Source organism: Globicephala melas, chromosome 9 (genome assembly GCF_963455315.2).
Source record: "Globicephala melas chromosome 9, mGloMel1.2, whole genome shotgun sequence".
NCBI classification, from domain to species: Eukaryota; Metazoa; Chordata; class Mammalia; order Artiodactyla; family Delphinidae; genus Globicephala; species Globicephala melas.
This window is the reverse complement of record NC_083322.1, coordinates 8,780,548-8,796,341: the sequence shown is the minus strand read 5'-3', so window position 1 is coordinate 8,796,341 and position 15,794 is coordinate 8,780,548. Positions and strand designations below refer to the sequence as shown.

The window sequence follows — 15,794 nt, the reverse complement described above, 5'->3', positions numbered from 1 at the left end:
ATTTAACATGTATTTATTGAGTGTCTTTATTCTTATGTCTAGGGAACCATACTTGGTGGTGGTTATTAAATGATAAATAAAACTCAATCCTTGACTTGAAAAAGTTGGTTATCCTGAGTTTACTTATGCACTTGTTCAGGATTTGTTTGGAGTTGCATGACTTAATTGATTTCTGCAGCTATATCCGTCTTTCAGTCTTCCCTGTAAATAGAGGTCAGATATATTTGATAACCTAAAGATGCATGTTTGAGCTCTGAAGCCCTTTTTAACCTATAAACTTATCTCCTTCGCCTCCACCAAACAATTTTTTGCGAGCTGCACAGAGAACAGTGTTTTTACTTTTCTTATCACAAAGAATAACATCTTGGGAATGATGACATTTTCTGTACGATGCCAGCGAATGTGCATTTGACCAGTTGGCAAATCGTTTCTAATTAATCATGTTGTTTTCAAAATTCCGTAGACTTTAATAGGAATGCTTACCAGAGATGAAGTAAACAGTAGATTTACTAACATAAAATTGACCCCTTGCCCACATGTATCAATACAAGGTGAAGTTCTTCAGCATTTCTTACAGGTGAGGATCAAATAGCAGCTTCCTAGCAGGTGCAAAGAAGAAACATGACTTCACTGACCCTGACTTTGTGGTATTTTAATTTACCTTTATTTTTTTCAAACGAGACCTCATTTCTATGCACATTAAAAGTATATTAGGTATCTGGTTTTCCCAGTAATAAAATGCTTATTCAATAAAGAATATTCTTGTACATTTTCCAAATAAATAGATTGTATCCTCAAATATAAAAAAAGTCAAGTAAAAATTGCTTATTGAAAAATTATTTTTAAAAATTCTTAATGGCCGGCATATAGAAGTGCTCTGTAAATAATTGCTGAGTGAGTGAACCAGGAGAATTATTCACAGTAAAAATGGAAATGACCAGATTCTTTTTAATAATAAAAGTTATATATAGTCAAATGTTACTTAGCAATGGTATAAGTAACATCTCCCCTGATGTTAATAAAATAGATCAACCAAAGCTTGGATCATAACTGTTAGTTTAAAGGCAGTAAGAAATTTCAGACAACTTGATAAAAAATTCAACATAATAGTTTGTATTTCATTTCAACTTTCTTTGTAAATGAAATTAATGGGCATTGAGTCTAATCTCCCTGCCTATGTAAAATTCCCCTATAAAGAAATACTTATTATGCAGCTTTCACTTGAGTATCCCCGGTAATGGAAAGGTCACTACTTCTTGTGATAATCCATTCTACTGTTGGTATTATTTTGATGTCTTAAAAATTGTTGCATTGAAGTCTGACTATTTATAACTTTAACTTTCCTTTCCTAACACCATCACCTGAAATAACACACACAAAGAGTCTGTTTTCTCCCAGTTATAGTATTTCCAGGACATTTAAAAAATAAGATCTTACATCATTTACACTATTTGGTAAGTAAATTTAAAAATTATGGTCATATTATGGTTCAAGATTTTCTAATCAAATGTAATTCTTATTTTTCATTAGACTTGTGTACAAGTTTCACTTTTACATCCTGGCCCAGGCTTACCTCCTGTGAAGATTTACTCTTTGTGATGAGAATGGAAATTGCTCTGTGTCTTCTATTTAGAACAGAAAGCTGATCAAACTTAATTTTGGGTTCACATTAGTTTCAACTCCTATCTAACCTTAATGCAGTTTATGCGGCTGTACAGTTCTTATATGTAGGTTTAATTTTTCTTCTCTCGTACAGCACAATCCTAAGGTAAAAATTGACATTTTCAAAAACAAATTAATATTCTTAAATCAGAGATCTTAATCTATAATTGAACTATAAAATTCCCTGAATATATTTTTGAAAAGTACATGAAACTAAACTTGCCCTGCAGTGTCTATTTCTTGCAACTTAGATACAGCCTCTGAAGTGATGAATATGTAAACAGAGGCCTAATAGCTGAATTTGCTTTTAATCTTTCCTAATTGCAAGAAATTTACCGATTCTAATGATGCAATTCATATCTGGATATTTTCAACGTTGTAAAGAGACGTCCCTGCAAATTTTCTTAGTGTAATATGCTGGACGCTTGAAGGAACAATCATATTTAATAAGGAAACTTGTTCTCCCAGCAAAGTATTTGTTTCAGATTTCTTAAAATCAGTTTGATATTCAATTTTCTTTTTTTTTTTTTTAATTTTTGGCTGCGTTGTGTCTTCGTAGCTGCACATGGGCTTTCTCTAGTTGCGGCGAGCGAGGGCTACTCTTTGTTGCGGCACGCGGGCTTCTCATTGTGGTGGCTTCTCTAGTTGCGGAGCACGGGCTCTAGGCATGCGGGCTTCAGTGGTTGTGGCTCGCGGGCTCTAGAGTGCAGGTTCAGTAGTTGTGGTGCACGGGCTTAGTTGCTCCGCGGCATGTGGGCTCTAACCGGACCAGGGCTCGAACTCGTGTCCCCTGAATTGGCAGGCGGATTCTTAACTGTGCCACCAGGGCAGTCCCCAGTTTTCTTCCTTGGTCAAATTCCAAAATGAAAAGAATTTATGGTATAATGAGTAACCTGTGGGCAGACAAATATAATTGAGAGTATTGAGTTAAAAGGTAAAATCTTCATTTAGTTTAAGCAAAATATTAATTTCAAGAAGATGAGTTAAAAGTAAATATTTTTTATACATAAAGCATATATACTTTTGGAATGTTTTGTGTTGTTACATCACTGGGAAACTTTACATCTCTAGTCTTTTAAATAGTAGAAGTTGGAAATTAAGTTATTCCTTCCTTTTCTGTTACAAAGCATAAGCGTCTTTGGTCCCTTCAAAGCAATATTGTAAGATTAAGTCCTCTTAGCATTGTAGGTACTCTCTTTGAACATTCTTAGTTTTTTAATTTTTTGAAAATGTCAAGCCCATGAGGTTGAGCACCTTTTAGATGTTTTATAGCCTATTGTCCTTTTCTGTAAACTGCCCGTTAAGGTTCCTTGTCCATTTTTAAAATTGGGTTGTCTGAGTGTGTCTTATTGATTTGTGGGACTTGTTTATACACTTTGGATATGAGCATTTTCCTTGTTATATGTTTGGAAATACCTTCCCCCGATCCATGTTAGCCATCTCACCCTCTTATTAATGTCTTTTGATAATAATCTCTAATTTTAACATAATCCAATTTATCCATCTTTTCCTATATAGCTAGTGCTTTTGAGTCCTGTTTAAGAAATCTTTCCTAACCCCAAGACTATAATGTTATTCTCTTAATTCATCTTCTACAAGCTTCAGTGTTCTACTTTTCACAATTAAATCTAAACATTTTTAGCTTGATCTCAGTATAGTATGAGGCAGGGCTACATTTCCCTTTTTTTCATGTGGATATCCAGTTGACCCTGAATATAGTATTGAAAAAATACCTTCTTTCTCTATTTTCCTATGCTACCTTTGTCACAAATTAAGTGCTGATATACACATGTATACATGTAGTTTTGTTTCAGGGATCTATATTTTGTTTATTTGGCCTATTTGTCTATCCTTGCACGCATAAAATTTTGTCTTAATGTACAGTAGTTTTATAATAAGTCTTGGTATCAACAGAATGAAGGTAGTTATCAAGAAAATGCAAAGTAAACCTGCAATGAGCCAGAATGTCTAAACTAAATTTAAGACACAACAACAACAAAAAAGAAGGCTAACTATGCCAAGTTTTGGCAAAGATGTGGAACAGCAGAAACACTTGTGACACTACTGGAGTGTATCGGGCGAGGGGGATAAAAATCAGTTAAACTACTTTGGAAAATTGTTGGCAAAATAGACTCAATTTTAAAAATACAAGCATTTTTGGACACATAATACCACTCCTGGGTATATACCCAACAGAAAAGCACAAAGAGGTGCTGAAAAACATGAACACAAATGTTGATGGCTGTATTATTATTCATAACAGCTCCAAACTGGAGATATACACATGTTCAACACTACCCTAGAATAATGGATCAATAAGGAGCAGTACATTACACAATGTAGTATTAGGCAGCAAAGAAAATGAAGAGTCTACTGCTAAACACAATGCCATGGATGACTCTCTGGGGCAGTTCACTGGGGAGGAGAGAGGTGACCACGTTTGGAAAAGGACACAATGAGAACGTCTGTGTCGCTGGCAATGGTCTCCTTATAGATCTGGGTGGTGATTATATGGTTATGTTCATTTTGTGATAATTCCTAATACTAGATGCTTGTGATTTCTTTTTCTATTTATGTGTAAAGCCCTAATTAAAATGTATCAAAATGTTTGAATGCAGTACTGCAAATATAGTATCATAGTTAGATGCCATAATTTTAACACTGCATTACCCATCAAGTAAATTAAGGTTGCATAATTATTTCTAAGCATTATGCACCTTAATAATGACGTTGATAATGCATTTGTTCAAAATGGGCATTTTAGGTTATCATTGACGTTAAAACAAATTTTGCTAGGAGAAGCTCAGATTTCCAGCCGGTCAAACATTTAACATCATAATCCAGCTAGTTACCGTATTAGGTCTCTTTTCCAGCTTTATGTAACTGACAAATTTCATGAGCATGTCTTCCATGTCTTAGATAATAAAAATATTAAAAATGACAGTATACAGAACGAAAGCCTGTGGCATACCATTAGGACCTAGCTTCAAGTTGACACAGTCCTTAATCAACATATTTGGGGCATAATTATTAACCATTTTTGAACTTACCTAAAACTGCTATGTCCCAGACCACATTTTACTTTTTTATACTTATCAGAGATATTGCCAAATGCTTTGCTAAAGTTAACTTGGAGGACAGTGATGAAATTTACTGTCTCCTATTTAAAAAAAAATGTGATCAAAACAGGAAATCCTTATAACCCACCAACACCACCCTCAGTATCACCAACCCCCTAGACCATTTCCCTTTTATTTTAAATGTTCATAATCCACACACCTGATTTTGAAGAAGAGCCTTCTTGTTTATTGTTTTTCTGAGTCCTTTGTTTTGAAATTTTATGTTGTTTGTTTTTTGGAGGGGGTGTTATTGTTTTTTGTTTGTTTTTAGCTACCTTTACTTTTCTGGCAGCTCCTTTGATAAATATTCAAGGAAGCTAATGTTACATTTATGAGTAAAACCAGTCCTTTGAGATATAATCTGAATGTTTCAAAAAGTTAAAGCAGCTATGCTTCTCTCCTTATGTCCTAATTTGTCTCTGGAGGTAATTTCCTATACTCTGATAAAATCACATCTTTTTTCTTCTATTTTGTTTCAAAATTAACTATTACACTCTTCTATTTTAGAATTATTTTATTAGTTTATTCCATATTTTAGGAATGATGGTGGCATGGCCGTTTTCCCTTCTCTAGCTCATGACAGACATTAATTAATGGCCATGGCTCTCTTTTCTGGCTACTTCCAATCAACAAGTGTCTATACTTGGTTGAAGCATATTCATCCTACTTCAGATAGAACTCATAATGCTATCTGGCCTGCAAGTCTCCTTTTCAATTTATCCTTTACATCTGATACATATTTCTCAACCAGTCATTAAAGGTAGTTCTACCCTTAATTGAATGTTTTTCTACCTTTTTCTGTTAAATTAGAATCGAGGCTTGTATTCTCTGGTGGTGTTATAACCATCTGCTTCGGCATCAGGTTTATACAGGAGCCATTTATCACTGGAAAAGAAACTCCAGGTCCTCTCTTGAACCACACACAAAGTTTCTCTTTGCTTTCAGAGGTACTAATTTACAAATTACAAAGCAGAAATGTCTATCACAATTATAAGCTATCCCTGAGTTTAGAGTGTTGGTTTCATCCATTTCTCCAAGTTCTCTATTATAATTCTTTGCTCAAGTAACCCCAGTAGCGTGGGCATCCAGCATGCAAACACTAGTATCTTTATAGTTCACACACACTCACCCGCACACATGCACACACACATATATGGAGGGAGAGAAATGTGTGTATGTGAGAGAGAGGAAAAAAAGAAGAGAGAGAGAAAGAGAGGGAGGGTGGAGGGAGGTGAAAGGGGAGAGGGAGAGAGAGAGAAAGAGGAAGAAAAAGGGGGTGAGGGAACAGCCTCCTAGTGTTTAGGGAAGAGTAGGTGTTCTATGTAAGTACGTATCTTTCAAGTCACTGTAACAATTTATTAGTTATCTAATTTGGTTCTATTATTTCTAGATAAGAGTTATTCTTAGATAATCTTAGAAGCTAAGAGTTTATGAATGTTCAGTATCTCCACCTCCTTTACCTCCTCTTCTACTTTCCACTCAAAGCTCAAAGCTCAAAGCTCAAAGGTAGTTCCTTTGAGCTACCACAATATTCACTGGGAACACCTTTGCCCTCTTTCTTAATACTCTCCATGATATATTGGGGGAGCCCTTCTGCTCTCTTATATACCATTTCCTGAGGTTTTTGTCATGAAAGAGGTATCATTCTTAATGCTTGGATCAATAGAGGTTACCCATGTCACAAGCCAAATGAACAAAGTAATCAACTTCCCCAAATTAAATGCTAGAGAGATCAAAGAGAAACAAGAAACTTCTCATCCATCTTTTCACCATGTTCCTCATGAAAGCCTGACATTTGCCCTCTCCTTGAGGCTAATCACTATTCTCTCCACATATCTTTCTGCTAAGGAATAAGTTTTGACTTACATTTTCATTGCTTTTAGATTTTTTGCCTCCCTTAAAGTTGACAATAAATTCATTTTTTATAGTAATGAGATAAATGGGATTAAGTAGCTGTATGGTAATTGCTTCCTTATTGAAAAATTGTAATGTAGCAAAAAATGGGTAACTTAAGAAAATTTATTCTGGATTCTTTTTTTTTTTTTGGAAAAACTAGCTAGGGGACATATTCTAAATTTCATCAATCAAATGCACATATTTTTCTCATTTTATTCACAGTAATATTTGCTTGTTTACTTCAATGACCAAGTCACCTTTTTAATAATGCACAGATAGAACTTTATGTGCAGTTGGGTATAGAATTTTGCCAAAGTTTGGAATTATATATCTAACAGATAAGAAAATGTATTTATGATCTCTTGATGGCTAGGTATATTGTCCATCTATGGCTTCTCCAAAATTTTACAGAATTCTCGGTAAAATAGACATGTGGACGATATATGAATATTGGAAATATTAGATGCTACAATAGGGAAAAAAACAGCATAAAAATAACAAAGTACAAAGCAGGGGCAACTAACCCATATTGTTAGTGAGCAGATTATAAGGAAAGTGGCTCCAAGAAAATATTGTGAACTGGATTTCCCAGGATACAAATTCTGAAATGGAGAAGCGCATGTAGGAAATTTTTTAGGGAGTACCTTCAGGATGAAAACCTGTGGAAGAGAAGGGAAGGAAGCAGAAATAGGCAGAGGAAGTAGTTGAGATGCAATGCAATCTCAATGGAAGTTTCAACTAATTCCTCAGGGACCTCTGAGACCCTAGTGACCCTTAAGAGTTTTCCCAAGTTGGGGCAAGGGTACTGGCCCTTTATAGCCCCTGGTTGGCCCATCCTTGCATCTGTCCAGACCTAGGAAGGGATGTGACCTTGTGTAAAATGCCTCTTTTTTTTACGAAGGAAATTCCTCAAGGGGAATTACAGCTAACTACTGTGTTCTCACAGCACTCTAAATATCTGAAAGAATAAGTCCCAGTCATAAAGGAGAGCCAGAATGGCATATCACAGCATCCACTGCAGTGGTGATGTTTGGAGTGAACTTGGTGAACCTTGAAGGAAAAATAATAATTCCCCAGGATAAGTTGAGGGAGGATTTGTGTAGGTATAGAGGGCATGTTCCAGGCATGTCTTTTGTGTGTGAAGGCGTGGGCCATTTATTTCTGGAGGCAATGAGGATCAATTGAAAGATATTGGTCTGGGAGTAAATATGATTAATTTGTATTTTAGAAACATCATTCTTGTAGAAGTGTGGTTTGAAGAAATAGGAGAATGAAGACTGAGAAAGTAGTTATGAGGTAGTTATACACACTTTCTATAGAAAGCATGTATGTAGACTATATACACACACATTATATACATAAATCTTTTAAAAATGTTTTGGAAGTATAATTTAGATATAGTAAAATGCACAGATTTTTAAATTTCCTCTCTTTTCAGAAGTTGATCTTGGGCAGAGGTTGACACATTACAGCCCTCCAGCCAGCCCCCGTCTTTATTAATAAGGTTTTTTTGGAACTCAGCCACACTCTTGTTTCTGGATCTTCTATGGCTGCTTCATGCTACAACAGCAGAGTTTAGTAGTTATAAGAGAGGTAGCATGGTCTGCAAAGCCTAAAATATTCAGTGTTTAACCCCTTACAGAAAACGTTTGCAAACCCTTGATCTAGGGTTTAATGCTTCAGGTAATACTGTATCACTTCAAATGTAGCATAAGGAACTCAGTATGGTATATTTATTTCTTGCCTCCTACCCTTTGTGCTATTGTAGTCATACATTTTACTTCTACATCTGTTATAAACCCTCTAATTCACTGTTACTATTTTTGTTCTAAACACTCAATTATCTTCTACAGAAATTTTAAAACATGAACAAATATTTTATATTTAGTGACATGTTTACCATTTTCAGCATTTATTTCTTCATGTAGATGTGAATTTCCGTATGGCCAGTTTTCCTTGAAGCTAAAATTTTGCATTTCTTATACAGCATACCTATTGATGATGAATTCTCTCAGCGTTTGTCCTAAACATCATTATGTTACTTTCATGTTTAAAGGATATTTTTGCTGGATGTAGAATTTTACATTGACACTTTCTAGTTCGTCTCATCATTTCAGATATGTCGTTCCCTTGTTCACTGGCTTGCATTGCTATTGTTGAGATGTTATTGCCCTCTGAACAGTTTTAAGATTTTCTCTTTGACATTGTTTTTTTATCAGTTCTTTATGACGTGCCTTGGTGTGTTTTTCTTTGTATTTACCCTGCTTGGCGTTCAATGAATTTCTCAGATATTTGGGTTCATATTTTTCAACTATTATTTCTTCAAATGTATCTTTTTCTGCCTCAGCCTCTACCCTTTCTGCTTTTCTTACCCCATTTGCATGATTGTTAAGATATTTAATGTTATCCTACAGGTTACTGAAGTATTGTTCATTTTTAAGCATTTTTACCCTGTCTGAGCTTTGGTTTGAAGGGTTTGTATGGACCTGTATTTAAGTATACTAATGTTTTCTTCTCAGTTTTCTAATTTGCTGTTAAGCCCATCCAGTAAATGTTTTATTTTCAGGTATAATTTTTAGTTCAGAAATTTCCATTTTGCTCTCTTTTGTTGTTTCTTTTCCCCATTAAGGTTTCATATTTGTGTCATCAGTATCTATATGTTCTTGTTCAAATATGGAACAAATTTATAATCTCTGTTTTAAGGTCCTGATCTGCTCCTTTCATCATCTGTCATTTTTCTGTCTATTTCTATTGACCGACTTTTCTCTGGTTATGAGTCACATTTTACTGCTTTCCCAAATAATTAATATTTTAAAAAAGTTTGTACTGGACATTATGGATTCTATTTTGTTGAGTTTCTTTCATGTTTTCATGAAAGTTTCATGAAAAGTAAAGTCTCATGGTCTTCCTTAATGGAGTGTTGAGTTTCATTCAACCGAGGAGTTAATTTATTTGTGGGTCAGATTGATCTTTTTTCATGCTTGTTACCAGCCTTTGTTCAGATGTGTCCACAGTAGGATGAGAATTAGAATCCTTATTTAGGATTAAATTATTCTACTCCCTTTCTGAGATCTCTACTGAATGCCTAGGTTTGTTCAAGTTCTCTCAACCTTGTCCAGTCTGAAATCAGACTACTTACAGCCCTGTGCAGCCTCTGACTGTGGTTCACTTCAGATCTCCCCTCACCTGGTCTAGTGGAGTCTTGGTCTGCAAATACACAACTTAGTATTCATTCAGCGTCTGAACTGCAGAGACTCATTGGTGACCCTATGTACATTTCCAGAGCCCCTTCTCTGCACAGCTGCCCCCTGCCTGGTACTCTGTCCTATAAATGCCAGGTTCCTCAGGAGCTTGGATTCTGCTCTGTCTCCATCTCAGTGATGCTGCTGTGCCTGTTTGGAATAGTCTTCCATGTGCCATGATCTGGAAAGTGAACCAGGCAGAAAGCCAGGAAGCTGTCAGGGCTCACCTCATTTGTTTATCTTCTCTCATGGATCAGGGTCCAATACTCTCTGTTGTCCAATCCCTTAAAAGGGGAATTGTATACATTTTGTCAGTTTTGTAATTTTTTTGTGGTGGGAGAGCTATTCTGTCATGGCTGAAAGCAGAAATAAGCCATATAAACATGATGAAATGAATGATATATCAGTGATGATTTACAAAATGATCTTTATTAGCATACTCTTCATAAAATAAATTATTTTATTGTCAGCATTTAAATTCCTTATTTGAAAAGTGATGCACATGTTTTGATATACTGTATATTGGATAATTTGTTGAATATTTTTCCATTATTTACTCCCATTAGTAACCAAACTTACTCAAAAAATTATATCGCCTCTTAGCACTAAGTATTATGCCATATTTTCTGTAACGTATTTATGTACAACCATAATTATTTTACATAGTGCTATAAATTAGGACTCTTTTTGTTCTATCTATGTTAGTGTTATTTTTCTAATAAATGTTTTTTGCATTCTTACTATTTGCCAGTCACTTATTTTATTTTACCAAAAGAAGTTTCACTTCATTTAGCGACTCAAATTATTTTCCTAGAAATGTGTTTATCTAGAGTCATCGGTTGTCTACCTCTTAAGTGTTAGTAAATGTATTGCCTGATTTACTATATATCTTAGTTCTCAGGAGTCCAAGGGCTTAATGCAATATTAGGCCTCATCTTGAGAACTATACTAGCATTCTTTGAACTCTGAACTTTCTAAAGTAAAATATATTGTAGAGTTGTGTATAATGGCTTTTTGTTTCATTTATGGTCTACTAAAAGATAAACCCTTACACGAGGAAATAATAGATTGTTACATATCTTTTCCTAGTGACTTTTAGTTGAAGAATTCATGGTAAATTGATCAACCCTCAGCCAATTAGACTTTGACATGTACTAATAAGACCTAATCGAGGAATTATGAAGACATTTGCTCAGGAGAAAATGAGCACATAATTACACCATAAGGAGGCTAGAGTATCAATGTTATCCAGCTTTAAGAATATTAGTTGAAGTCCCAGTGGCATCTAAAGGACACTTCATAATGTATCTGTGAAATATGGTACTACCAAGGCAATTAAAAGATGCAGAATGATCCATTGTCAATTGTAGAATTTCAACATTAAATACCTATTTCACCCTCTTGTCTCTACCTTATTCAGGTGCTGGGGGATGGTCTCCATCAGACAGTGACCATTATCAATGGCTTCAGGTTGACTTTGGCCATCGAAAGCAGATCAGTGCCATAGCAACCCAAGGAAGATACAGCAGCTCAGACTGGGTGACCCAATACCGCATGCTCTACAGCGACACAGGGAGAAATTGGAAACCCTACCATCAAGATGGGAATATCTGGGTGAGTCATTGTCAGAAAGGCAAAGACATAGAATTGAGTTGCAGATATTTGAAAATGGTAGCAGACTCCCGTGTGTCCTAGGGCTGGGGAGCAGCTAGCCGGCTCCTCCCAGCCCTGGTGCAGCCTGGGGAAAGGCTTGGGAGTAGCCTGGTTGGAGGTTCATCTTGCTATTTTTGTTTCTTTGTGTTTATGTCCTCGGGTACTTGATGAGAGAGAAAAGAAATGCGAGCAAAGCAAAAGAAGGTGGGAAAATGAATCCAATCCCCAATATGCCCTACCCTGCCCCACCCCGTGCCTTTCCTTAGTGGTGGAAAACCCTTATATTGTAAAGTCAATGTGTCCCCTCCCCCAACCTCTGGTGTATTTCACAGAAAACAAAACCACCCGATAAAACTGTGTTGAAACCTGAACAAAAAAAGAAAAGTATCTGGTAAATAATGTAATGATGATAGAACATTAGAGTTCTTTAAGCACAATATTTCAAGTAACTATATTTTTGTCTGTAGGACAGATCTGCAGTGGTACACATTGTATGCAAATTCTGAACTGTGAATTAAGCAAATAGAATGAAAAAGAAATTCTCCTGACTTAGGTTTCCATTTCTTATATCTGCTCACACTTATTTGCCTCAGACTGTTTCTGTTGAAGATATTTAATTAAATCTTTAAAGGACGACAGGTAAGAAGGTCTATTGCCAACAGTGCTTAGAGGAGCTAATGGACACAGGGCAGGGGGACTGTGGACTCTGACACGGTTCACTTCCTGCTGGAAGCCAGCCCCAGTCCGGTTTTCTGTTTTGTTTCAATGAGGGACTGTTTGGATGAAGCACCTATGAAGGTAGCTTCTTAGCTACCTATGAAGAGAAAAATAAGGTAGAAAAATAGTTTTCTTTTAAAGAGAAAGCAAATGAAAGACCAGCCACAGCTCTGGAACACATCAGGCACCACGATTAGCATCCCCTCCCCAGTGTTAAACGTTTTAAAATATTACTAGTCCTCACTCTGAGGTGTGTGCATTTGCCAGTATTATCTATTAAAACCGCTGAGAAGCTATTCATTCATTCATTCATTCATTCATTCATTCTTGTTGATTGAAGAAAGTTTCCTTAGGCTGCAGTTTCTATTCAAGGTTTAGGGCAGCAGGTCTCAATCTGGGCTCTCCATTGAGTCACCTGAGAAGAATTTAAAGTATATGGATACCAGGCACACCCAGACCTATTATATCAGAATCATGTAAGTAGAATTTATATTAATGACACTGATATTTTTCGAAACAGAGATCTTCAATTTGAGTAAACTGTTGAACTTATGAAGAAATAATTTAGAGGAGTGGGAGCAGTGATTTGTGGTAAGAAAAGAACATTCTCATATTATAGTAGTAGTTTAAACCCCTATTACAGATCTATAGGCACTTTATCCTTTTATTAGGAGAGAAAAATATAAAGTTTAATCCACTTACTCTTAAAATTATTTTAATTAAATTGGAAAGTTGTGTATATTCACTCAAATATTCACACCATATAAATAAATTATTCTAAAATACTAAATGTTGAGGGATCTATTTTAGTTTAATTATTTTAAAAGGCAACCATAACCAAAATCAAGTAAAACCATCAATACTAAACAAAAAGGAGGAATGGGAGGAAATTCTTTTCAATTTATGTATTAGACAGAATGCTGGGGATTTTCACCCTGACCAGGGCCCACTCCTAGAGAATTTATATCTTAAAAATCCTCAAGCAATTTTTGTGAGTATGCAGAGTTTAGTGCTCCAGGCTTGGGTAGGTGGTCGTTTCCACAGCAGTATCCAGTGATCGTAACTGTCATGTGAGATAAGTTTATAATATCCTGATAATCGAAAGTACGTATGAGAGAGTAGTCCTTCAGAAGTAACTTCTATTAAACCATGATTGTATGGCAAGAACATTTGTATATTGGGATGTGTAAATTGTAGGAAGCAGGTAGAGGAGAAAATTTCTCTTTATGGAAAGTCTTCATCTCACAATTAAGATAATTTAAAGTCTCAGGCATAATCTATAGAAAAGTGGTTTTCAACCCTGGATACACAGTGGAACCTAGAAAGCTTTAAGACATGGATGTCTGGGCCCTACCTCCAGAGATTTGGAATTAGGTGGTCTAGGCATTGAGATTTTAAAGCTCCCCACGTCATTCTAATGTGCGGTCGACATTGAGAACCATATTCTAGATTGGTTTTCAGCCTGTAGGTAAGGTGGGGATAGAGGGGATCAACTGTGAAAAACAATGGTAGAAGAGAAAAATTAGAAAGGAACTTCCTTAAAGTTGAGCAGAGAGAGAGAGACTGACCAAATGACTAACCAAACAACAGACCAAACAACTAACTGGCTGTAGATGAGTGGGGCTTAGATCACAAACTCTTCCAGGAGAGCATTCATTATTTTCTAACTCTCTGTGGATGCTAACTGAAAATGCAATTACTTGAGTGGCTGCAGCCAGACTCCAGACTATCTTTCAGATTTCTGTTTCTGTAAAGTCTTCATCCCACAGTTGAGAGAATGTCAAATCCTCTCCTATCATAATGCACTAAGGTAGCTTATAAAGATGGCTGTTCTAAAGATCACTGCTAAAATGCAGTGGTACTAGAGCTTTAGTTATCAGACACTTAGAAGTAAGGGAGGGTCCCATTCTGACTAAATACAGAGAGGTAAGTGAAAAGAACTAAGGAGGGTGACTTGGACTCTTCTGGTCTACATAAAATGCCAGTGGTTGAGTCAGGGAGACAAGATCATTCAGCGAAAGTATCACAAGTTGTGGAAGTAGGCTACATCGACATACTGGACTCAGCCCTTTCTGATGGTGATAAGGGGTGTATTGCTATTGTTTTTTGCCTTTCTGGTGTTCATTTTGTCGCTTCCTTTAAAATCATGTATTTCTCATTAAAAATGAGTACATGGTGAGCAATGAATGATTATTTCTAGATGAAAATATAGTGTCCTAATTATAAAATTTTAAAAATCAAAACAAATTTGAGACACAAACTAAACACTGTAAAATATACTTAAGTGCCAATGAGCCTGCAACATAATTTACTTTACTTTAATGATCTATGATAGAAATATTTTAACCCTCACTAATCTAAAAAATAGTCCAGCACTTTGATATATTCTAAAAGAGATAAAATTTGTGGTTTCCTAAAAGTTCTTCAGTACTTTTGAACTTATGTCTTAACATGCACTAAGTGATTAAAATTTAGCACTTACAAATCTCAACCAAAAATATACTGGGCTTAAATTTATTAAAAATGGTAATCAAATATCAAACTTTCTTTTACTCCAACTGTTTAATGTAATGTATATTGTACTTAAAAGAGTGAGAGAGTGGCATGGACATACATACACTACCAAATGTAAAATAGATAGCTAGTGGGAAGCAGCCACATAGCACAGGGAGATCAGCTGGGTGCTCTGTGACCACCTAGAGGGGTGGGATAGGGAGGGTGGGAGGGAGATGCAAGAGGGAGGGGATATGGGGATGTATACATATAGCTGATTCACTTTGTTATACAGCAGAAACTAACACACCGTTGTAAAGCAATTATACTCCAATAAAGATGTTAGAAAAAATAAAATAAAATAAAATAAAGGCTAGTTAAAAAAAAAAGATTTCTCACATAGATAAGATTGGATAGCTTTTTGATGGATAACACCTTATACAATGTAAAGTTTCAGAGAGTCAAAACATTTCAAAGTTAATGAAGTTTTAAGGTTACTTTTCCTAGTTTTTCCTAAAATGATTGATTACCTGAGAAGAATGCAAAATAATGTAAGTTCAATCACTGAAATACTGTTTTTAACAAATATCAATGGTTATTCTTTCTATGATTGTAGAAATGGACAACCATGACCGATTTTATTATAATATTTTTATTATATGTCCATATGGAGATTCTGAATTATTTTATGACCATTGGATGATATGTTAAAATAAGTGAGGAATAGGTCATGTAGATAAGAAATTGCGACAGCCTCACAAGATTTTAAAGTCATGAGTCTCATTGTGGATGAGAATGGTTCTTGCAAAGACCTCTGAAGAATACTTTAGCTGAATATTTAATACTCAAATACGTGAGTTGCTACATGTGCTAAGCCAGTCAAGCTTCTTATTCCTCTTTGATAATACCAAGCATAATAGACTCCTTTACACTTCATCCTCAATGCCATTTCCTTCTCTGTAGCATTTCCTTTCCAATATAAAAGGAAAATATGTGCAGGTTGGTCAAATTG

At 35.5% G+C, this 15,794-nt stretch overlaps 1 protein-coding gene across 3 annotated transcripts in view; it reads left to right on the top strand.

Moving 5' to 3' along the window:
• Nucleotides 1-15,794, top strand: part of CNTNAP2 (contactin associated protein 2) — a 2,034,513-nt gene that overhangs the window by 669,076 nt on the left and 1,349,643 nt on the right. For all 3 annotated transcript variants that reach the window (XM_060305187.1, XM_060305186.1, XM_060305185.1), the window contains exon 4: nucleotides 11,340-11,533. In XM_060305187.1, the coding sequence (XP_060161170.1) occupies nucleotides 11,340-11,533 (194 nt within the window). The remainder of the gene's footprint in view (nucleotides 1-11,339; nucleotides 11,534-15,794) is intronic.